Source organism: Sciurus vulgaris, assembly GCF_902686455.1.
Source record: "Sciurus vulgaris genome assembly, chromosome: 1".
NCBI lineage: Eukaryota > Metazoa > Chordata > Mammalia > Rodentia > Sciuridae > Sciurus > Sciurus vulgaris.
Genome location: NC_136461.1, coordinates 55,814,999 through 55,839,709, shown reverse-complemented (window position 1 = coordinate 55,839,709; position 24,711 = coordinate 55,814,999). Strand labels below are relative to the sequence as shown.

The window sequence follows — 24,711 nt, the reverse complement described above, 5'->3', positions numbered from 1 at the left end:
GCTGCCGCTGTAGGCTATTAATGGAAGCTGAAAAATTTGGACAGGGTGGAGGGAAGAAAGCAGTAAAGAGAAAACACTAACACTAGTTTGACCTTCCTATTGCCTGAAATGTAGACAAAGAACCAGGAAATAGAATCTCTGGTGTTTGGCAAAGAGAGGGGGGCCTCCAAGGAACAACTCATGGTGAGGATCTCCACAGAAGAGATGATGTGGATTCCCATGATTTCATTAAGAATGAACTCAAAGCCAGGCACAGTGGTGCACGCTGGTAATCCCAGTGGCTTGGGGAGGCTGAGGGAGGAAGATTGTGAGTTCAAAGCTAGCCTCAGCAATTTAGTGAGGCCTTAAGCAACTTAATAAGAATCTGTTTCTAAATGAAAAAGGGCTGGGGGTTAAGTGCCCATGGGTTCAATTCCTGGTACAAAAAAATATAAAACTTTTAAACACTCTATTTGTAGTATTTAGGTCCCAGAGGATTATGGAATTTGGATTACAATAAAGAAGAGATTTCTGAGTTGGTATTGGAATTTAAGATCATTGCTAATTTTTGTGAGGAATGAAAGCCTCATTTCACCTAGTCCTGATAAATCTGGCATCCTCATCTGTAGTTTTAACTGGGAGGAAAGGGGAGGAAGAGCAGGTTGTGAAAACCACTTGCAACAGCATAACAGTTACCCATCCTCTGACATTCATGCATAGAGGACATTTTATCTGGCAAAGTGAGGCTGCCAAAGATATCTTAATGTCTTTAAAGTAGGAAACACCCACATGTATCAAAGCAGTGCTGTCAATGAAAAGTGAGGTAGAATGGAGGCTGGAAATGAAGCAGAACAAATTCTAACTGAATTGCCCCAAGAGCAAACAAGGTACAGCTGCTGGTTTCTAGAACAGAAGGACTAAGACAAAAGTGGGGCAGGTTGACAGTTATTTTTGCTATAACCTATTATGGACCAGGCATGGTGCTAGGGAGACCCTGCCATGGCTCCTGCTTTCAAATTGTTTGCAGTAGAGGAGGTAAGTGGTAAGGAAATCATGATAGAGAAGCAGTGAGGAGGCCTCAACCTGCTTAGAAGGTTTTAGGAGTCAAAGAAGCTCCCTAAAGACAAATGAGGGCTGTAGTATCACCTGAGGCTTTAAGAGAAAGGAAAGGATTGAGAGAAAAGGTGAAAAGTTACTAAGAAAACAAAAGAACAGAAGATGGGGCTGGGAGATAGACATTGCAAGAAAGCAGTAAGATTTGCTTCATTGCCAAGAGGTAATGAGTTGGGTGCTCCTGAGGAAGTGGCCTTATCTGTCATGTTCCATGGCAAAATCAGTCAAGGGCATTAAGTGCTAGTGCACACCAGCCAAAGCTGCTGCTGAAATACAAGGAACCATGGTGTGGGATTGTTGCACTGTAGCTAAATAGAAAAGCAAAGGAAGGAACTTATGTGAAGTCTGGAATAGCAGGAATTAGGATGTTCCAACATGACCAAACAGCAACTGTTCATGGCTTCAATTTCTAGAGCTCTGAGGTTAGTTTGGTAAACTAAATGAGAACTGTTATTTACAGGACTGGGCTGTGAGTGGACAAGTTTCTAGTTTGGTAGGTTAGGGAGGAGTATAAATTTGCAACAAATACTTTCATTCATTAAATGAAAATATAAAGGATAGTGGAGAATCTCCCTCAGCTCCTGTATTAGTCATTGGGAGGGGATGAAGCCTAGGCCCAGGCTTGCTGGGAATTCACAAAAAAGGTTCTTGGACTTTTCATGTATACTTTGGGAAAAGGTTCAATTATGACTCTTACCCACCAGCTTAGCAGAAAAGCCTAGAGTGAAGATATGGACGCATCAATGACCAGGGGAGGGTGGCAAGCCAGAGGCCACAGAGGCAAAACATGTAGCATGTTCCAAGCTCATATGTGGGAAAGAGAATTGTCTTCCAGGCCCAACTGAGCTGTAACAGGACCGACTTAGGGTCTTCTCAGAGAATGAATACCTTCAGAGAAGGGGGACAAACTTTTAAGTGCAACACTGGAGGTTGAGGTCTTAGAACCAGAGATGGCCTTGGTCCTGAAGGCTGCCACAGAAAGAAGAGGAAACCAGAGATCAGAGCCCTTTACAAGAGATACAGAGGCTGGCTTACCTAAGGTCCCGTGGTGGGTTTAAGTAGCTCTCCACCATCATGCTGCTCTTGATTAACTGGAAGGGCACAGGTACAATAAAACAAGCAGAGCTAGTAAAATTGGGAATAACAAATGATAGTTCTGAACATTTTGGAGGTCATTTTATATTGGTGTTTACCAGTAATTTTCTATGTCCTCATCCATAAAACTAGGTTAACTTGTTTTGAAGGCTTCTTGTAATTCTCATTAATATATCCATCATCTAGAGTTGTACGATGCAATGCAGTAGCCACTAGCCACGTGATTATTTAATTACAATCAAATTTAGTTCTTAAGTCACACTAGACACAGTCCAAGTGGTTACTAGTCAATGTAGCTGGTGTATACTGTATTGGACAGTGTAGGCAAAAAACATTCCATCTCAAAGTTATGTTGGACACTAGTGATCTAGAGGCTAAGGCTTGGCAGGTGCTTTATAAATAGTAGTTGCATGAATGATCCTTTGGACTCAAATTACTACTGAGAGTTTTGTTTCCACTCTCCTCCCCTTTTTCCTTTCTGGTTAGCATAGTCAAGACAGTTGTCAGGAACTCAGGTTGGCGTCTTTAGGTCCACATGGTGAAAGATGAAATCTTAAGACTTTGAAGAAAGCTGGCAGATCCGCCCTCTAACTGCAGCCAGACCTGATGCTACCAAGGATAATGACCACTAGAGTAAGGGCTGGGTAGATGGGGCATACTGTGCTGGTTGGGGGGGGGGGGCACATTAACATTAACTTTTCATGCTTGAAGCCTTATCACTCAAAGAATAAGGGAGTCACACCCCATCTTTAACCGATCCAGAGTCAGCTTTTCACCACAGAAGTTGAGTGGGTGAAGGGGACTTGACATGAAAACAGAAAGTGAGATGTGCTGAGGCTCTAGTTCTTCCAAAGGGTCAGTGGGAGAAACCTCATGTGAAGGGAGATCATCAATGTTGGAGGGTAAGTAGCCCTCATGGTTGGGAAGGTAGTCCCCTGGGAGGACTGTCAAAGGGCTGGTTGTTTTCCCCCTCTTTGAGTCTGGGTCCCTGCTCCCCAACACCTTATACAAATCCACTAGTTGTCTTGTCTCAGCTTTGAGAGCTCTGGAAGTTGAAGGGCTGGAGGCACTGTACACTGTGTCTTCCTTAGAGGTAAAGTGACCTTGGACTCCTTGTCCCTTTACTGACCAGTTGAGAAAATGGGGGTTTCTGAAGACTGGAGTCATTTGATGAAGAACTTCACTGATGACCAGGGGCTCAGGTTCTTCCAGAGTGGACCAGGATATCTGGAGCCTGTCCAAAGGTAGTTGTGTTTTCTCCTGGGAGAAGGAAAGAAGCAGCAGCTCATATTGCAATATGGGCAACTCCAACAGACTACTTTTCCAGGGTTCCCAGAGGTTTTAGAACCTGCACTGCCTCAGCCCCAGGTGGAACACTGGGCTCTTGACTTTCAGAGGTAAGGGAAGCAGTTAACTTTGGTCAGGTCGGCAGGAGCCAGGGACTTCTCCATCAGCCACCAGCCAATGAGTGAGCTACCTGTTTTCCTCTAGGGTAGAGGACCAGGGGGTGCAAAGGAAAGGCTGAATCTGTTTTTGTCAAGGGGAGGTGAGTGAAGTGATGCTGGAGCCTGAGTTCTGAGAGGTGTGGAGTATATTCCAGGGAGAAGGTGGTAGGCAAAGAGGACTAATGTATTCTGGAACCTGCTGGTTATTTCTTATTGGGAAACTGAAGCTTTGGAAATAGGAGAGGGTCACGTCATGAAGGGACTTGTAAGGAATGCTTTAGAGGTTTGCACTTTGATGGGACTACTAAAAAGGTTTCAGGCAAGATAATGTCCTCGTTAGATCTGCTTTTAAGAAAGTCCACTTGAAGCTTTTTATCTTTTTTTTCCCTTTAGCTCATTTTGTTTATAACATAAAAATTAGCATATGATTTTCATAATTATCTTGCTTACTTTCTCTTTTTCAGTATCCTATTGGTTACCAGCTCTTCAATGTCATATCTCTTTCCTTAACGAACTCACTGCCCATTCCTGAATCCAAGTCCTGGGCACTTGACAAATATTTCTTTTACCAGTCTTTATTTGAACTCCTTACATCCTAAAAACTATCCCACACATGAACTGCCTGACTTTTCTAAAGCAGAGTTCCCCAAAAGTTTAATGCATCAAGCTATGTATAAAGACTTCAGCCCTTAACCTGGCCATGTGTTCCTGCTCCTTCCTCTACTTCTCCTTGTTTCCCTTCTCAGGCTGCTGCTTCATCCATGGTCCAGAATTACTTGACACATTCTTGTAGTGCCACTGACACACTTCACCCTGCTTATATTTGCTCCACTGTCCTTTGCTTGGCCTCTTCCCTTTCCATTAAACCTCTACTGGACATTCCTTTTAAATGACTCCTCCAGGAGTGAGGAAACCACCAGTTGGGTTCTTGGCACATGAACCAAGTAGTTCTTTGTACTACTTTTTTCTTCCTCTTTTTACATGACTTCAAGCCATCTGCTACTAGGGACCATGTATTAAGGGAAGAGTAGAATGACAAAAAAAATAAAAATAGCCTTGGGACAGGGCAAACCCTGAGGACTAGTCCCAACTCCAACATTCTATGGCCCGGATAAACTTGACCAACCTGCCTGGACCTCAGTTTTCTTGTCAAGTGACAGATTGTGCAAAAGGGTGCAGTTTGGTCTACTGACTTCTGATGTCCCCACCCTTGCCTCGGACATGGCAAAGGTCAAGAAAGTGAGTGATGGGACTGTCAGATTTCAGTGAAGTCCCTCACAAGAGCTAGAAGGGGTCAGATATGTGCTTCTTTTGGAAGTCTCCTTGGATCACTACCGGAACTGGCCCTGGAATGTTGATCTGACTTGGAACATGGCTGGCAGCTGTGGGAGGCAGAGCTGCCAAGTGCTGCTACCGCAGATGTAGGAGAGATTAGGCAGGGTGTGGAAAGTGCTGGTTGTTTTCACAAGTTGAGGTGTTCACTCTGCCTCCATTAAATCCGTGGCTATACCCAGAGAAGTTGCTCCTCAGACCTTTCACAGAGTAGGCCCTCCGGCCAAGCCCTGGAGGGGAAGGCCTCATAAGCCTTCATTGGCCCAGGAACCTCATGGACACTATTTTAAGCTTTTACAAGCTGGATACCATCCCAGCGATCCCTTTTATGATTCGGTCTTTTCCTTCAGAGCTTTAAGGCACATGGTTTTTTCAGTCATGTAAGAACTGGTACTGGGGGCTGGGGATATAGCTCAGTTAGTAGAGTGCTTATCTGTCAAGCACAAGGCCCTGGGTTAAATCCCCAAAGGACAGTTTATTGTATTCCTGCTGTCTGCCTTCAGCAGGCACCAGGAAGGCAATATGGCTCCTTAAAAACAACCTACCCACCCACTTCAAGGGTCAAGTTACATGGCATTCTGAAGTTGCTGCAAGGTCTTTATTTTACACCATGTTTAAGTTACCTAAAAAGCTTTTTAAATTTTCTAATTTCACAGGTTATTTTTGCAAATAAATATATGCACATAGTTTCCCAAAACTTTTTTAGGTTCAAAAGGAATATTTAACAAAAATAAAATGACCCTCATACTTCCAACATTCTCCCCAAGATGCAACTGCCATTATTGGTTTCCTACGTATCCTATGTAGGCTTCCAGAAATATCCTGTGTATAAGGGTACGTATAAAAATTTCCTTCCTTTCATGCAGATTAGAACCCACTTTAGACCACTGTTATAAACTTTGCTTTTTTTTTCTCTCTTTCAAGTATGTCAAAGAACTTTAGACACATAGATATGTCCATTTTTTTTTTTTTAGTAGTCCCAAAATATCCTGTTGTATATATTCACCTGGGTGGACTTTACATGATGCTCAATTTTTTGCTTCTACTTATAATGCTGCAATGAATGTACTTAATGATATACAACTTGGGCACTTGTATCCTTTCTGTTACCTTCTCCCTACCTTACTTTCTCTAAAACTTTTGCACATTTTTCTTAGCATTTCTTCTAAGCTTGTGGCTCTGTATCTCCTATATTGCCTGTGCATAGGCAGGCAGAGGTCATGATGCCAAAGCTACAGTTTGAAGGCTGTTGTCTGCAACTGACCCAGAGCTTCTTCCCTTGTGCTGTTTTAGGCTTTTAACACCTTGGAATCTCAGCACTGGAAGAGAATTTCAGGTTCAGCTGTTTCAACTCCTGGTTCTTAAAGCCCTCTAATACCAGCAGGGGCGTCCTTCTAAGGCCTTGTGGCTATAGAGTGTTTCCATGAGTCATCGAAATATTGCCACCAAGTGAGGGCTAGTGTGCACATTCTGTAGTGAGTCTGTTCAGCTCAGAGGCTTGGACAACTAGAAACATTCCACTCAAATTGTGCTTAAAGATCTGTTGGGATGTCCAGTGTGATGGTGGACAGCACATATTGCTTGTTTGTGAATCCTAACAAGCCTAATAGAGGCTCCATCCTCTATTAGCTAACTGATGTTGCACAAGTTGCTTGGACCCCTCTCTCTGCCTCATTTTCCTCATCTGAAAAAATGAGGATAATAATAGCACAACCTCTTTTCAAGTTTTTGATTGTTTGTTTTGCAGTATTAGGGATTAAACCCCAGGGCACTGTGCCACTGACCTACATCCCCAATCCATTTTATTATTTTATTTTGGGACAGGGTCTCACTAGGTTATTGAGGCTGATCTCAAACTTGAGATGTTCCTTCCTCGCCTCCCAAGTAGAGATTACAGTCATGGGCTACTGAGCCCAGTTTAGCACAACCTCTTAAAGCTGTTATGTGGATTAAATGTTAATGTATACAATGTTTTAAAAGTGCCTATAATCCCAGTGTCTCAGGAAGCTGAGGAAGAAGGATCACAAATTCAGTCAGCCTAAGCAACTTAGGTAATAGTAAAAATAATAATAATTTAAAAAGTGCCTGGCACATAGAAAGTAATATATAGATATATATTATAGAAATACATATAAATAAATACTATTTATAGTACACTTATATAGTATATGTAGTATACAGTATTCATGTTAACATATATATAATGTGTTCTATATTAGGAATACATATTAAATATATATTACATAGAAATGCATATATATAGAAATACATATTGAAATATATATATTATGTTATATAGTAGAATATATTTATAGTATATATAATATATATAATATATGCTATATAGTATACATATTTATATAAATATATGTAATATATAAATGATATATACTATGCTATATATAAATATAATGAATGTATAACATAGTATAATTATATGCTGTACATAATATATATAAAATATTTGTATGTATACTTCTTTCATTACCACTATTATCACTGTTGTGACTTAACAGGGACAAATCCTTCCATAGAGAGGAGTCATAAAGTATGGGTTTTCCTACAAAGAGAGTAAATGATCTTGGTTTTGTATGACCTTGGTACTTCACATTATTTAGTCCTCACAGCAGTATACAAAGGACATATTGTTTATTCCTTTTGTACAGAGGATGAAGCTAGGCTCAGATAGTAGAATAAGTTGCTCAAGAGTCTCACACATTTTAGTGGTAGAGGCAGGGCTGACCTCTGGCCAGATTTAAAGGCACTAAACTACAGTGACTTGAATTCCTAAAGCAGAGATAGCTGGGATCAGCTCCTTCCCAAAGCAGAGTCTAGGAGTACTGGACTTCTGGCCGAGGAAGGGTATGGATGATAGAAAGTGGCACTAGATGATTAAAGAGAAGAATCTTGGAGGAGATGGACTTAAGTAAGGTCTGAGAGAAAGGGAGTCTGGGACTATCAAGGCCCTGGGCAATGGAAAGGATATTGGCCCATTCTCTCCCTCACCTACTGCTCCTCATAAATGCACAGTCTTTCTCCGTAATACAGAAGCCTTCTTTTTTTCCAGGCCCTCCACTAGCAATGGCCCATCCTGCATTGTGAGCTGGTCTCACCTCCTTTTGCTGAGCAACAGCAGTAGCTCCCTTCACTGCCTTTACCCTTAGCCCCTTCACCTGCCAACTGAGCAACCTCTCCTTTAAAACATTTTCTTTGCACAATGGAATGACTTACTGGCTTCCTGCCAAAACCAAAATAGTATTGTTTTTATTTATCTGTTCTATACTCAATCAGGATTGAGAAAGTCAAAAGCTTCAATTATCTTGAATTTGGATGAGGCAGTGCTCAGACTAGTGTTCAGCAAATGGAAAAAATACATTTATTTCTTTTGATATAAGCTGAATTGATGAAGGGGGAATGTAAGACCTACAGAGGATTGGAACACTATGGGTCTTTTAGTCTTTTGTTGTATAAACTTCAGAAACCTCAGTGCATAGGGTTACTCTTCAGTCCGGGAAGAAAACAGAGACATGACAGTAATTCAGCATGAGTGACATCAGCTTATCCATACAATGTTGGCTCCTGGGGTTCCTTGTAACTACAGTGGGAACCTTGATGTGGTCATCACTAGCAACCCACTGACTGCCTACTGAGGCTTTATGCCTTACCTCCATGATGGGATATTTCTTGGCCCAAGTGCTATTTGCTGGGTCTGGAATTTCTCTGCTACACCACTGAGGTCTGAGTAATGAAAGGAGAACAAATGCCCTATAGATAAGAAAACAATGACATTTGGTTAAACACACACAGTGGCATGGAAGTACAGGTGTTTGATGCAGCGATTTTGGTGTGGGGTTGCTTCAATATGCAGAGTAAAATATAAATCCTCAAGGACAAAGACAAGGCTTTATCCAAGACTGGAGTAGTTTCCTGTGAAGTTCAGATTGACGATAAAGAGTCACTATACAGCCACTTAGGGGTTGCTAAATAAACTATAAAATTTTTGCTCAATGCAATTTTTAGCAATCAATCACTATCCAGTCATGCATTCATTCAACAAATATTGATTAAGCCCCTAAATATATGATCATCATAGTGCCTCATGCTGGGGATATAGAATAGCAAATAAGAGTACCTAATACTATATCCTTGGGGAACTTACAACTGAGTTAATCAGAATATTTACAGAGAATTTATAATGATTAATAAATTATTATGCTGAGTTTAAAAAACCCAGAATACAATATGATATAAATAGCTTGAACATAAGTATGTTAGCAATGTTTATACTTGGTGATCAGAGAAAATACAGGTCTTTAATGATATAGAAGGAAAAAAAGCCCAAAAGCTTTTCTTATAAATTCATGTGACTTATATATTTTGCCTATTTTTTGAAAATTTTAAGACCAGTATGAAACATTTTCAAGGACTTAGCTTTATTAAACTATGACAAAGAAAGGTAAGCCTCTATAATTTTTTAACTTTAACATGAGAGATGTTGTCATGTGGCACAAAGAAAAACATTTTTCTCCAAAGAAATACGGGCACTGGTCTGTAGGCTGGTATAGAGGCAACTGACGGCAATACAAGAAATGGTTGGCCACTAATATGGAAGAAAATTAGGTTCCCAAGTGACTGTGTGGAGCAAAGCTGCCTGCCAGCCTGGATGATTTCCCTCAGAACTCTTCTATGGGAGGAAAATAAGCTGTTTTATTTAAAACACTGTATTTTGGTCTTCCTGATTTGGGGCAGGGGGTATCAGGGATTGAACTCACTGGCACTCAACCACTGAGCCGCATCCCCAGTCCTATTTTGTATTTTATTGAGTTGCCTGTTATGGAAACTCGCAATCCTCCTGTATCAGCCTCCCAAGCCACCTTGGCCAGCCTGAGTTTTGTTTTTTTTAAACAGCAGTTTAGTCTTCACCTTGATTTCCACTATTTCCATAAAGAATCTATATATTGATCCTAGTTGACTCTTTCTTTAAAAAATATATTTTTTAGTTATAAATGGGCTCAATATCTTTTTATGTATTTATTTTTATGTGGTGCTGAGGATTGAATCCAGTGCCTTGCACATGTGAAGTAAGTGCTCTATCACTGAGCTGCAGCCCCAGCCCTCTAGTTGACTCTTGAATTAAACTTTTTCAAAGTATACCTAAGAGAGCTCTGCTTTGACATATCTCACATTGGTTCTTCAATAAACTAAAGCCTTCCAGACAACTTCAATGACTAGTAAAATGATGTTGAGTTAGTTTTACTTTGATTTATTCTATTTCTTTACTTGACATTTGAAGAAAGTTTTGTATCAAAAAAATGAACTAAATATTTTTCTTCACAAAATAATGCATGTTTACTAAGAAAATTTTAGAAAATATAGTTAAATAGAAAAAACTAAAATTACCTTTGATTTTATTCCCAGATATAACCACTATTAATACTGTGTTGTATATCTTTGGAGTAGAATGTTAATAGCCTCCCAAAATCCATTTTGCTCTATTTCCTAGGGAAAGAATCCTCATTTAGTGGGCTGACAGTATACCCAACTAAAAGACCACAATCTTAAGCCTTTCTTGCCTCACCAAGTTCTGTCAATGAGATGTAACTCATAACCCAAATGTTATGTGTGACTTCTTGAAGCTTCCTGAAAAAGGAAATATGGGCACTCTCCTTCCTTCCTCCTGTAGTTGGCAAATGAAAGCATGATGACTGTAGTTTCTGTTATGATGGCAACTACTGGATCATGAGGTGAACTTGAGGATGGAAGTTATGTCAGGACAGTGGAGCAGAAAAACAGAAGGAGTGTAGGTTCATGGTGACAGGAGCCACTATATCAGCCCTTTATTTAAGCTTCCTTTTACCTGGATGAGAAAGTGCGTATATGTGTTACTGGGGATTGAACCCAGTGCTGCTCTACCACTGAACTATGCACCCAAACCTTTTTATTTTAAGACAGGGTCTCACTAAGTTTCCCAGGCTGGGCTTGAACTTGTAATCCTCCTACTTCAGCCTCCTGAGTAGTTGGGATTATAGGCATGTGCTATGTGCCCTGCATATTTTTGCTTTCACATTATGTACAACCAACTGATACATCTTTCATATGTATGTTTGTATGTATTCAGTATTTCTAAGAAATTAAAATATATATTGTCTTGCAAACTGATTTTAAAAGTATAATATAGAAAATATTCATAACATTTCCTTTTCTTTTTTTTTTTTTTTTTTGTTTTTGTTTTTTTTGAATTGGGATCTTGGTATGTTACTCAGGCTGGTCTGAAATTTGTGGGCTCAAATGATCCTCCCACTTTAGCCTCCCAAGTAGCTGGGATTACAGGTGTGAGCCACCATGCCCAGCTTCTTCTATATCATCTGTAATGGATACATAATATGTTATAGTATGCAATATGTTGTGATTTAGTTAACCAGTCCCATTGGATTGGGTAGTTAGGTTACTTAAATATTTTCTTTATGAACAATATTTTAGTAAACATTTTCTACTACCTGCATATATCTATGAAATACTTAGAATAAATGTCTGTTAGGAATTGCTACATTATAGATACACTTTTTAAAACCTGACAGGTACTGTTGCCCAAAAAGGTTGAAAAAATTTATTCTATCATCAGCAATGTTTGTGTCCATTTGCCTGATTCATAGCAGTAATGGATATTATTATTTTAAAAATCCTTTCACCAAATAGGAAGGTATGACCAACTCACTTTTGCCGGAAGTAACGTATTGAGAAAATGCCCACCATGATGATGGCAATGCCAATGCTTGGTGCCACAAATGTGTTCCAATTGGCTTTACCTGAAAAGTTAGAAAATCCTATTACTGAGTTATCTTCAATGATTAAGCAATAAAACTTAACCTGTTGGGTGAACCCTCTGGACCCTACTCACAGCTCTTGGGTAGCTGGACTAGGAACAAGGCCAAGCCATTTTTGTGCATTTGGTTAGGGAGAAAGGAGTTCTGAGTTTAAATCCTACCTTTGCTACTGTGATCTGTAGACCTTAGTTTCTTGATCTACAAAATGTAAATGATGATATCTACCTTCCAGGTGATTATGAAGATCAGAGATGGTGTCTTTAAAGTACATGGCAACGTAGTGAATGTTGAGGCACACAAGAAATGGTAGCTACTAATTTTACCCGAACTTTGAATAAACCCTCTATTTATCCGAGAGTCTTTGAAATTGTGCCTGTTCCTTCTTATGAAAAGGACGAGAGCATTTCACTACTTGTTGAAATTTTTCCTTAATTCACCCAACATTTACTGAGTACTAACCACATATCAGGATCTAGTAGGTGCTGAGATGCAAAGATGAATAGGACAGGGCTCTGCGGTCTTAAGAAGCTGTGAATATAGTACAGGAGACAGCTGTGTAAACATGTATGCAATGAACTATAATGTCTGGGATATATGTATTCACAGCATTCATGGGCAGTGTAGCAGAGAACAGCATGGGAAACTGCCTCACTAGGGTGGCCGAGGAAGGTTTTGAACATGGCATGATGTCAAAAGTTTAGAAGTTGGAAGATGAATAGGAATCAGCTGAGTGGACGGGTTAAGGCCAGACCAGACCAGGAAGGAGGAAAAGTGCAATACTTTCAAGCAGGTGCAGGTAGACTGGTCTATCTTTATCCCCGGACTGCTGAGGTATGTGGCAAAGGATAAAGCTAGATGGCTAACAGTACCTGGCAGGGCCTGCTGACCAAGAAGTTTGAATTCTAGCTTGAAGGATCCTGGAGAACTACTGATGAATTACAACTAAAGATGTAATGTCAACATGGGGTGGGAGGAAGGAGCCCAAGGAGCAGAAGCAGGAATTCCATTAGGCCATGTGCTAACAGGACTGAATGGGAGAGTTAAGGAGGTAACCTTTCTCCCACTGGACACAATCTGCAGGATTTCCACTTCAACATTTGCCTGCCTTCCCGGGCAGATGGGACAAGTTAGGAGAAACCACCAGTAGAAAGCTGCTGGGTCTTTAGTCCATGTTAATTATTCATACCTTACCATTCATAGGAGAGCTAGGAAGAGGGCTTGTCAGTTTTCCCAAGGAGAGTTTCCTGACAGAATAACAAAGTCCTGAAATGATCAACTTGATACTCCATGTTATAAAGCAAGAACAGCTAGTTTCATGCTTAGAGCAGAAGCAAAATGAGCACAGCCAGAGAGAACAGTGTGACTTAGCAGGTAGAGAGAAGCCCATGTTAGCTGGGTCACTTACTCATACACTCAAATTTAACTGACGTAACTAAAATGTGAGTTTCGTTTACAGTTCTGCCACTTACATTTCTGTGATGTCGGATAACCTTCCTACATCTTAGTTATCTCACTAGTACAATTCCCTCATTTTAAAATATATTTAATATTAAGTGAAACATACATGTATAGCCATGTAATTTTGGTAAGAATACATTAGCCAAAGTATGTGTTATGGTTTGAATTGTGGACACTTAAAATTCATAGTTAAAGTCCTAACCCCCAGTACCTGAGGATGTGACCTTATTTAAAAATAGGGTCATTGCAGATATTATTAAGGTGGATACTGGAAGGATGAGCTCTTAATCCAATATGACTAGTGTCCTTATAAAAAGGAAAATTGGACACAGGGAGAATGCAAAATGAAAGCAGAGATCTATAGGTCAAGGAACATTTCAATGGTTGTCTGCAAACTACCAGAAGCTTGCAAAGACCAGACACAGATCCCCTCCCACAGTCCTCAGATAGAACTAACCCTGCTTATCCCTTGATCTTGGACTTTTTGCCTCTAGAGCTGTGAGACAATAAATTTCTGTTGGTTGAGACACTCAGTTTATGGAACTTTGTTACAGTAGCAGCACTTCACAGAATGACTTACATAGTAACTACCCAATATACAGTAAGTGCTGCTGTTATTGCCGATGTGATTCTTCCTTCTTTGAACAAATGTTTAGTGAATATGTACTAGGTACCACTCTAGACCTTGAGGACAGAGATAAATGGATGTCAGTCCCTGCCTACTGGATGGACAAATTTGAGTAGGGAGGGTTCAGGGAAGGGAAGATCGAGGTGCATTTGAGAAGGCTTCCTGGAGGAAGAAAGAGGTAAGATTCCTGCTGAGTTTTGAAAAATGAGTTGACACTTTCTAAGCAGACAGTGGAGTGAGAGGGCACTCCAGTTTGGGGAAACAGAAAGTGCAAAGGTGTGGCAGCAAGAAAGTAATTAGAGAATTAAGGAAAATTTGATGTTCTCTAGGCTGCATGTAGTGGGAGTGTACACTTGTGTAAGAACACAAGGTGGACTCACGATCTCTAAAGTCATCTCTTACCTTGTGGAGAAAATTCCCTTTCATTTCCTTGGGGACTTTCACCAGCTGCTGTCAGAGCGGTCATCCACAGGATATATGTCACGCTGGGCTGTAGGCTATTTATTGGATATGAATTTTGGGAGAGGCTGTAAGGAATTTCTGAGAGGAAAATGAAAGAAGAAAAGCATGTATTGAAGGAAATTGTTCAATCAGTGTGGACATTCACTCATTTGCATTGTTTCATGCTTCATTTAATTTGAAAGGGAAAAAAGCACATTACCATTTTTAAATTGTCCTAATTCATCAGGACTTAATACATTAGTAGGGCCTAGAACTGTCATTTATGAAGGCCTCACTCCATAGTGTATCAAATAAACTAAATATTATTTTCCTGTGGTAAAATCTTATGTTTTCTGCTACTTGTGTCTTTGAAATAATTTAGCTATAGTAATTCCAGTGTTTCTGGTGTTTATCAGGTATATTTGAGAATTCTTGGGGGGAAATTAAATATACAAATTGTTTTCAAGGTAAGGGAATTTTTTCAACAGCTATGTTTAGCAATTAGTAAAATAGACAAGCTGAGAGTAGTGGCACATGCCTGCAGTTCCAGTGACTTTGGGAGGCTGAGGCAGGAGGATCACAAGTTTAAGGTCAGTCAGCCTCAGCAACCTAGCAAGACCCTGTTGCAAATAAAAAGTAAAAAGAAAGGACTAGTGATGTAGCTCAGTGATAAAATGCACCTGTGTTCAATGCCCAGTACTCACGAAAGATAGAATGGACATTTATTTAACATTTTAAAATTATGATTTTGAACATTTTTGTAGGTTCCGGATCCTGAGCTTATAGGGCTTAACATGGTGGTCTGCTTCAGTTTGACATGAAATCAATCATTAACAACTAGAGCAATGGTACCAAGATTAGGTTTATTTGGCAGCTGTTCGCATGGATTTCCAATTCCTTATGCTCTCCAACATCCCTGCAGTTACTCTGCAGGGAAGATTTTGCTTTCTGAGCAATGCACCCATGCTGTTTTCCTCCCCCAGGAAACATGAATGTTGGTAGCTTTTAGAAAGCAGGCAATCTTCACCAGTGTTCTGCAGGGTGAGGGTTTTGGGGTGAACTCTCAAAAGTTTGGGAGGTGTGTATCCTCAAGGCCAGCACTGGAGCAGAAGGAGAAGACTGCCTATGGGGGTGGAAGTGAAAACTAGAACCCTCACAAACTGGCTCACAAACCCCTGGGCAATCTGAAGACACTGCAGCTGTAACAATTTCAACACTCACCAGTATCTGTTGGCTTTGTGGCAAGGCACAGGCCATACAGAGGCACAGAACCCACCCTGGGGAGTTCACCCTCTAATGGGAAAACTGACGCCTTCCATGCTCCTGTTTTCCACAGGTAACTAGCAAGATGGAGCCCTGTGTGTCCTCTCCACTCTACCCAAAGGGCTGAGGCCTGAGCAGATCATTTCACAGCTGTGACTATCAGAGAGACTTTTATATTTTACATCCTGTTGGGAAAAGTATCTTGTGGAAAATTGCCAAGTCTACTGTAGCTTGGTGAAATTGCTTGCACAGACGTAAGCTGTATTATGATTGAACTACACACACACACTCTTTCCCTATTCCTAAATCAGGAGATTAAAAGATTAATTTTAGAAAGAGCTTCTGCTCATCTCTCTGCACCAAAACATCAGCAGGCACTGGGGAGACAACTGTCCAACTGTGAGGGTATCCTGAGCTCTAGGAGTAAAATGAGACATCGGAACAGAAGGAATGGGATCTGGATGATTTGCAGGGCTTATAAAGTTTATTCACACATGTATATTTGAAGAACAAAAATAGCAGCTCTATGGGGGAGCAGAGGAGAGGGTGGTGGAGTCAGCAGTTTGGTTGGCAGAAGAGGCTGAGTTGTGTAATGGGAGACAGGAGTCAAGCAGGAAAGACTGGTTCTGCTGCCTCTGGGCTGTGATCCCTGGCAGAGATAAAGTGGGCCAGTAAAGCTTCAGCCATGCAAAACCTTAGACTCAGGTTGATCAATGATAAAGGCAACAATTTAGGAAAGATGTGATAGTTGTCAATCAACTGAAAAGCTGCAGGTAGGAAGGCCAAGTGGACCAGGAAAAATAGCTGCATTGTTCCTGGAAATAAGTTTTTACCTAAGGATCCTCACTGGGTATAACAGAGGATAGGGAAGTGTTCACCCATTTGTTATCCAACAAATATCATTTTTATTAAGCACCAACTGTGTATCTAGGTGCATTCTAGGTGCAGATGACAATGGTGAGAGAATTGCCATGGCTTTCTGCCCTTGAACGCTTGGAGTCTATTGGAGGGACCATCCAGTGGTAGTGAAGTATAGTGTGTCCTTCAGAAGGGAAGTGGGAGAGGCCGTGTGCCAGAATCGCCTGTGGGGATTAATAACATGCCTAGGACCACCCAGTTCTTCACCTCCCGTTTCCTGTCCAGGAGGGCTAAGCATCCTCTGCTTTTGGCTCCAAATACTTGCATGTGCTTTAGTACCGCATCCTGGTTGATAGTGCCAAGACAAGCGAGATGGAGCCCCTTCCTCCTCAGAGCACCACTCTCATTTCCTGTTGTGATGCTTCTCTTGGCTGGTGTTTTCCTCCTTTCTCCCCCACCTACTACCACTGTCCAGAAACTGCTCTCATGAATTCACAGATGATTTCTCATTGCCAAATGCCAGACGCTGTGGTCAGTGCTTGATAATAGCAGTCATATTATGTACTTTTCTCTCTCCCCACTGACCTCTCTGAAGGGAGGAAACACAATAAGTATTTACTAAATTAAATGAAAGTATAACCTAAAGTGGATGAAATGGGACAGTGAATTGAATTTGTTCCTCTTTCCTTTTAAAATAACCTTACATAGGCTTTAGGTTCATCAGATTTGCAGCAAAATAAGGTAGGTATTTCCTTTAATATCTCTAAGAATAGTTTCAAGAACCAACTGACCATGGTTGTAAACAGCATCTCAGTATAAATTCTGTCAAAATGAAAATCACTTTGGGAGGCAAATTTCACATGAAGAATTCTAAATAGCTTATGAAGAAGTCAACTGACCTCTTGGGGGTCCCCCCTTGGGGTACATTTCTGAACTGACACTCTGATGGATAAGTGGGAAGCAGTTCTGTTTGGTGATACATTCTGTTTATTAAAGGTGGATTAGTTAAGCATATGAATGTAGGACTTTATAATGAAATACTATGGTGCTGTTTAAAAGAAATGAAGCAAATTCCTATGGATGGATGTGGAAAGATCTGTAGTATGTACTATCAAATGGCAAAGCCAGGTGTAGATCAGAATATAGAGAAGATTCCAAATATATTCTTGTATTTGCATTAATTTTTTTTGAAGAAAGAACTGCTAAAGTTCAAATGCAAAGAAAGGGAGAATTTTCATTTTATATCTTTCTGAACTATTGGAATTTTTACCATGTGCACATATTATTCATATAATAAAAAGCAATTAGCTTTGGAAGTCATAACTTTTAGAGAAGCAATACTGCAGATCTTCTAAGGTCAAGAGAGAAGATAATCCCCTAGGTAAAATTTAGTCCTGTAGGTAACCCTATGTCATCTACATCTTAGGATGGCTTTGTTACATTCGTCTTGGACATAATAATGCTTGTGAAGGAATAAAAATGTTCTTTTGTTATGATAAATGCTCCTGAAAGAAAGCCAATTGCTTATGAAATGAAGACATCAAGTAAAAAAAAAAAAAAGCACCCCGATTAAATCAAAGATTGGAACATCAAATCTTGGAAGTGACTTAAAGCAGTTACATGAATGAGTAGTGTTTCATGAAATCATTTGAGATAATGCTGAAGCCAGAGTTTATTTTAATTGCTTTGGCTTTATAGTTAGAGAATGATTATGGGTCATAAAGGGTTACTTAAACAATATTGTAATCTATCCATTTTAAGGAGAAAAGTAACATGCTATGTTGGCAATTGCAAATGAGAGGATATACAAGTTCTCCAAATGTTGCCGAGTGCAGTGGCACACACCTGTAGTCCCAGTCACTTGGGAGACTGAGGCAGGAGAATTGTGAGTTCAAAGCCAGCCTCAGCATCTTAGTGAAGCCCTGAGCAAATTATTGAGAACTTGCCTCAAAGGAAAACATTTAAAAAAAAAAAAAGGTTGGGGATGTGGCTCAGTGGTTAAGCACCCCTGGGTTCAATCCCTGGTACAAAAAGAAAAAGAAAAAAGTTCTCTAAATACGTTGTTCTTAAGCCTCAAAAGCCTACAAATTTAGTATTAAAGGGCCTTGATTGCTTTTTTGAAATGCTCTTCCTGCCTATGAGCAGGCACTTTGAGAGCCTAGTTCATTTACTTCATTTCTGTATTCTTAAAATTTGCTTGGCACAAGATGTCTTTTATTTGTCTTCATTCAGTTCATAGCACAAATACTCATGGAGTCCTTACCAGGTGCCAGGCATGGTGTGTGTGTGTGTGGAAACACACATGCACAAACTTGTGTTTTCCCAACATCCAAACAGGAGGGCCCACTGTGCATTGTTTGCACACTTACCACAGAACCCTGGCTTGGAGCCTGTGTCCCTTTCCTTCCAGTATATCCTGTAGTGAAGGATGCAGCCCATTTGCTCCTGGACTGGAATGTGGTTCCATGAAATTAAAATGCTTCCCTTTTCCTCTGTGATGGCATTGATGTGGGGGCCTCTCAGTGGTGCTGGAAAGAAGGACACAGGAGGCTTCTGTTACCCTCCAAATCCTAAAGTGAAGTGAAATTTGGCAAAAGGTCCCAAGGCTCACCTTTGTACTTGGTGTCACCCCAGATGGAGTCGCATCCTCCTTGATCCCTGGACAGGGCATGCACTCGGATCTCATAACAGATGTGGGGCTTTATGTTCTCTGCAAGGAAAAGGGTGTGCTGTCCCCAAGTGGGTCACTCAAGGAGCCATTTTAATATCTCCATCCAAGGCATTTCTTGCCTTGGTCTGAAGATGGTTCTAGGACAGACTGGACTGAGAAAAGAGGGATGACCTCAGTTACAAGTTCTCAGCATCCTATTGGCCATGATACCAGTTTCCAGAAGTCACTGCTCCCAACTTCCAAGAATGAGACAAATCAACCAACCAACCCAACTCATGTTTCGTACGCACAAACAGGATTGTCAAGATTAAGGAGGCAAAATCCGTTCAGGTTCCAATAAGGAATGTAAACACATGCAGACTGATTTGGGCAGGGTGTACGTGGTGCGGGGCAAAACAAACAACTCACCTTGAAGGAAAAGAAACCTCTGACTTCTACAGAGAAGTCATTTGTTGTATACAGGAAAGCGAGGCTGCAGTTTTGCAAGCCTAGCACCTGAGCAGCTTTTCTAATTCCGTGATGCTTATCAGGATCTGACAGGGCGGCTCCAGACGACAGTGGGGATGACTAACCAGGACACTCTCAGTGCAATCTGACCCCTTGCTCCTGCTCTCCCCTTCCCTCCCTTGTTCCAGTTAGGTCTCAGTTGCTTCACTGCCTGAAGATTTGGATGACTCCCAGGAATGCTAATGTTCCTTCCCAACTTTTAAAGAGTCACGCTGCCCTTTTCTGTCAGTCATGAAGCTTATTGGCAAGTTCCTCTTCCCTCCCCAAACTCCTATTTCCATGAATCTCAAGATTTCTACTGCCTATGAAAAAAAGCCCTGCCTTCATACTTACTGTCCATGTTATATCATTAATTACAACTTAAATTTTAAAAGAAAAAAGAGATACTCCCTGCTAGGTAACTGTAGTAGCAGGAGGGCAAAGTAAGAACTCTCCAATATTGCTTAATGCTCTGCTAACAGATTGCTAGAGTCCCCTACACTGACAGTTGATTAAGGTTCAAAGTCTTCTTTTAGGGGGGCAGAGGAATTTCACACAATAGAATAACCTACTAAGTTGTGTGTGTGTTTTATATGAAAATCCATTGTCCCTTAATTGTTTCGGCAAGTAGTCAGCACATAAAGGAACCAGTCCTGTCAGAAGAGATCACAAGTTCCAGCCAGTTCCAGTTCCAGTTCATGAACCAGATGAAATGGAGAAAAGAACCTTAGCAGCCTTAGTCCCATAATCCAAAGTATCTCTATGGGTGGCATCCAGACCAAAAAGTTCAAAGGGCCACAGAGAATATGGAATCATACTTCCTCTGGGAAGGTCTGGGGTAGCTTCCTGCCGCCAGGCCTGACTGCTCTACCCTTTAAGGAAGGAGCCAGCCAGTGTGCCATCTATGGTTCCCTGCTGAGTTCAGGGTAGCAGCCTTGGGAACTACTATGGGTTTCTTCCTGTGAATGGACCACACTTGGTAGAAGAGGGAAAATACCTGGCTCCATAACTCAGCCGAGTTACTCTTTCCAATAAAAGTAGAACCCAGCAAGCTTGTTCCCTGGTTCTGTCCAATTTTTCTGACTGATTCTGTGTGAACATTCCCTAATCACATCTGCCCCACATTTCAAGAACCTTCAGTGGAAAAAGTCCCTACTCCTTAGACTTTCATTTCTTTTCTATGGTGTGACCCCACCACTTCCACACACACACACACACCTGGTGCCCTTGAGCAAAGGCCCTGTTCCATGTTTAAAAGCCATCTCTTATGTGGTTTTTCTGTAGAAAGCTAATTTCATCTGTCAAGTGTGGGAGAAGAGGAAGTGAGATGGGGAACATGCAGAAGAGGGGCCCAATTCATCTAGATGTAAGACCAGCCTAGACCCCATTTCCAGACACTGTACTGTTGTGTATTTGTAAAAGGAATGTTCTAGATGGTCAGAAGCATTTCCATCTAGTTCTGGCCCCACCAACCTTCAGTCAAGGCATCAGGTTGTATTCTGAACACTCAACTCTGGCCCAGCCAGAAACTGGGAACAGGTTGGTGAACGTCCCGTGTCAATGAGGTATCTGACCCCCTGGAAAGGGCCATTTTAAATTCATGGCAAGTATGAATTATTTAATTTTTCAAGTGTGTATTTCCAGAATGTAACATCAACATTGATAGCTAAACAAGTGTTTCCAAGCAGGAAAACTATTTTAATAAAGTCATTTTACTCTTTAGTATGTTGATTTTGCTCAAATGCATAATTCTAAAGAGTTTAAAAACACTTATTTTCCCAAGTGTGTAAAATATTTCCTCTTATCATCTATTTCATGGTGTTTGTAAAGAATCAGAGGATTTCCAGAGAAGGAAATATAGTTCAAACTACCCACAAGGGTAAGTCCTGATATAGTTTGTAATAACTGCTTACATTTTCACAGTTCAATGAATGCTTTTTCTTTCTATCCACTGCTCCATCTGATTTGATGGGCAGAACAATCCTGAAGGAATTGGTTTACTGCAATAACTCTGGGGATGCTGCCTTGAGCGGTAATTCCTATTAGAAACCATCAAAGTTGCTTCTCAAAATTGATACCTGTCTTCTTATCATTTCCATTCAGGGTCTTAAGCTTGTTCTCCAGGAACAACGAGAGAAACTCACCTTTGTTTGTTTGTTTTTGTTTTTTGGGACAGAGCCTCACTATGTTGCCTAGACTACCTCCAACTCCTAGGCTCAAGAGATCCTCCCGCCTCAGCTATCTGAGTAACTGAGACTACAGGGCCCCAATTTTTTGCATATACTTGTTTAAAAGCAGCAACAGTCATGCCATTAAGCCACCCTCTGACACACACCCACACCTAGAATTCTCTTCTATAGGCTAAATGGATTTAAAGTTTTAGTCTCCCAATGACTTGCTCACCTTTCTCTGGACACTTGCTGGGTTATTTATGCTGTTTTCTCCATAAGGGTGGTAATTAAAACTTAACCTACTAAAAGTCAGGGCAACCAGTCTATAAAAGGGGCACACAGTTAAGAACCTGCTCAGGCATCATCACAGGCTGTGCCCTGTTTATTTCATCATATAAATCTTGGGTCCTTAAGAAGGGTGTTACACATCCTCCTAGACAGTGTAATGATTGTCAAGGTGTAATGAAAATATAGGATTTAGAGCTTGCAGACCTATTAAACTCTTAGCTCTGAACATCTAATAATAACATTATGGTACCTAAATTATTATGTACTTAAAATATGCCAGGCCCCGTTCAAAAATTTTCCATGTTAATTCAGTCAGCTCTCACAACAATTCAATGAGGTAATATTGTCCTTCTTTTTCAAATGAAGAAACTGAGGCATAGAAGTTAAGTAATTTGCCCTAGATCACACAACTATTAGTGACATGGGCCAGGACTCAGACCCAGGTAGTCTGGCTACAGACTTGGAACTTAAAATCACTATGCTAAACTTGAAATGACTAATTAACCAAGTTCTGTCCAAACATGTAAATATATTTTCAGATGTTTTTTCTCACTTGATTCTAACCACTGACACATTCAGAACTTGAGGAGTAGGGAGAACAGTTATCATACAGCCAATTCTGGATTTATTATCACGGAAATGATACGTAGCAGAATGGTAAATGAAAGATCCCCTTTCTCATCTATATGATGGGTTCAAAATAATGACTGTTAATGTGCATGTTTGTTTTGAGTGGAACAAATTTTCAAAGGTAAAGGTACCTATCACACCGACAGGTTAGCTTAGCTCTTGGCATACTTGTTCAGTTCAAGTATTCATTCATCTTATTGGGCACTCTACTAGGGGTAAGGTTTTTCCATAAATACCAGGTTTTTTAGTCAACTCACTGACATCTTATGACTCTAGTGGTATATTCTGCAGTGCTGTCTTGATGGACTTTAGGTTGTCACTGCCCCTTGTCAACCTAGGTTATCATGTAATTGAAGGCAAGGTTCTGGGTCCCGGTCTGCAGCTTCCCCAAACAAATGTCGGGAGCTTACTAAGACGAAAGTGAACAATTAGATACCTGAAATCAGAGCAGACATGCTGTAGGGGGGCACCCACAGCCAGCTTGGAGGGGGTTGTATGCTGCCCACAGGATGGAGCGCCCTCCATTCCACCACATAGTGCTGAATGGCAGAGGCAGCTTTCCGGGGGGCCTGCCAGGTTACCACAATGCCGTCCACACCCTCCGAATTTGCAGAGATCTGGCGAGGAGTCAGCAATCCTTTAGCGGGGGGAAAAAGAAGAGGGACAAAACCAGAATAGATAAAGATAGAAAAACACAACAGCTCATCCCAGCCAAGTTTTAGGAAGAACCAATCTCTCTATGAGGACTTGAGCATCACAGACTTAGGTTCACTCTACTTCTCGATCCACGGAAAGCTAGCATTGCCAGCTCTTGCAAAGACTGTGTGGCATTATTTGTACGATTATTATCCCCTTGTGCTTCATTTCTCTTTCCACTCCTGTGTCCCCCAAAGTGCCCACTCTCGTGAATGTAATACCATGTATTTATTTAGACATATGAAAATTAGTGTTGATTTATGCTTGTGTTGTGTTTTCCTGAACACATTAGATTATTGAGAGATAATCTAAGGCTTTTTTTTAACTTGTTTTCACTCAACATTATGCTATATGTAAATCCAGCTCTTTCCTTCAAACAGCTGCCTAACTCCTTTCCTTGTCCAGTCTCCAAGTGACCAGCTGGAGGTTCCTTCCAACTCTTGACCAGCGCAGACAGGATGAAGGAAGTGTTCCCATACGGGACTTCTTCTGTAGTTGTGCATTTCTGGATATGTGTGCACAGAACTGCGTGGCTATAGAGTAAATTCACATATAATTTCACTTAATACTAACTGAATTTAGGTTAATCTCTAAAATAGCTAGTTGAATTGGGGGTTTAGCTCAGTGGTAGTGCACTTGCCTGGCATGTGCAAAGGCCCTAGGTTTGACTCCCAGCTCTATATAAACAAACCAACAAACATATACATATAAATAAAATAGCTATTAGATGCTCCAGCAAGATTAGCATGAAGGTTCTCATTTTTCCACCAATCCTTGATATTTTTGAACTTCCTAATTTTTGTCAATTTGAAATGTGTAAAATGGTATTTAATGGTGTTTTTACATTTTTCTGATTATTTTGTAAGGCTGAGTTTCTCTTCATATATTACTCACTGTTCAACTTTGTCCTTCTATAACTGCCTATTCATAAATGTCACTCAAAAAATAAATAAATAAAATAAATGTCACTCATCTTTTTCTGTTGAATTCCCTGTTTTCTCTGATGGGCAGAAATAACTTCAAAGTATTATTCATTTTTATCAGTTTTCAATGCTATCTTACTCCAGTCTGTCAATTCTCTGATAACTTTATTTATTGCACATATATAGCTACATCGATGGTAAATTTATCCATGGTTTGGGCACTTTAAGTCTTATTTATAAAATCCTCCCATCTTTGGGTCATGAATATACTCAGCTAAGTTTTCTCCATTTGGCTTTTAGTTTTACCTTTTTGCATTGGGACTTTTAGTCCAAATCCATCAGGGGGTTATTGTTGAAGGGAATATATTTTGTTATTATTATTATTATTATTATTATATTTATTTTGCAGT

General features: G+C 40.5%; 1 protein-coding gene across 4 annotated transcripts in view; it reads right to left on the bottom strand.

Annotated features, from left to right (window-relative positions):
- Positions 1-388: 388 nt before the first annotated feature.
- IL12RB2 (interleukin 12 receptor subunit beta 2) overlaps positions 389-24,711 on the bottom strand; it is an 86,463-nt gene continuing 62,140 nt past the window's right edge. For all 4 annotated transcript variants that reach the window (XM_079131128.1, XM_079131126.1, XM_079131129.1 and 1 more), the window contains exons 11-17: positions 23,119-23,319; positions 19,048-19,146; positions 18,806-18,964; positions 14,277-14,414; positions 11,680-11,770; positions 8,630-8,729; positions 389-3,447 (exon numbers count right to left, since the gene is read on the bottom strand). In XM_079131128.1, coding sequence (XP_078987254.1) covers positions 2,908-3,447; positions 8,630-8,729; positions 11,680-11,770; positions 14,277-14,414; positions 18,806-18,964; positions 19,048-19,146; positions 23,119-23,319 — 1,328 coding nt within the window. In that variant the 3' untranslated portion in view covers positions 389-2,907. The remainder of the gene's footprint in view (positions 3,448-8,629; positions 8,730-11,679; positions 11,771-14,276; positions 14,415-18,805; positions 18,965-19,047; positions 19,147-23,118; positions 23,320-24,711) is intronic.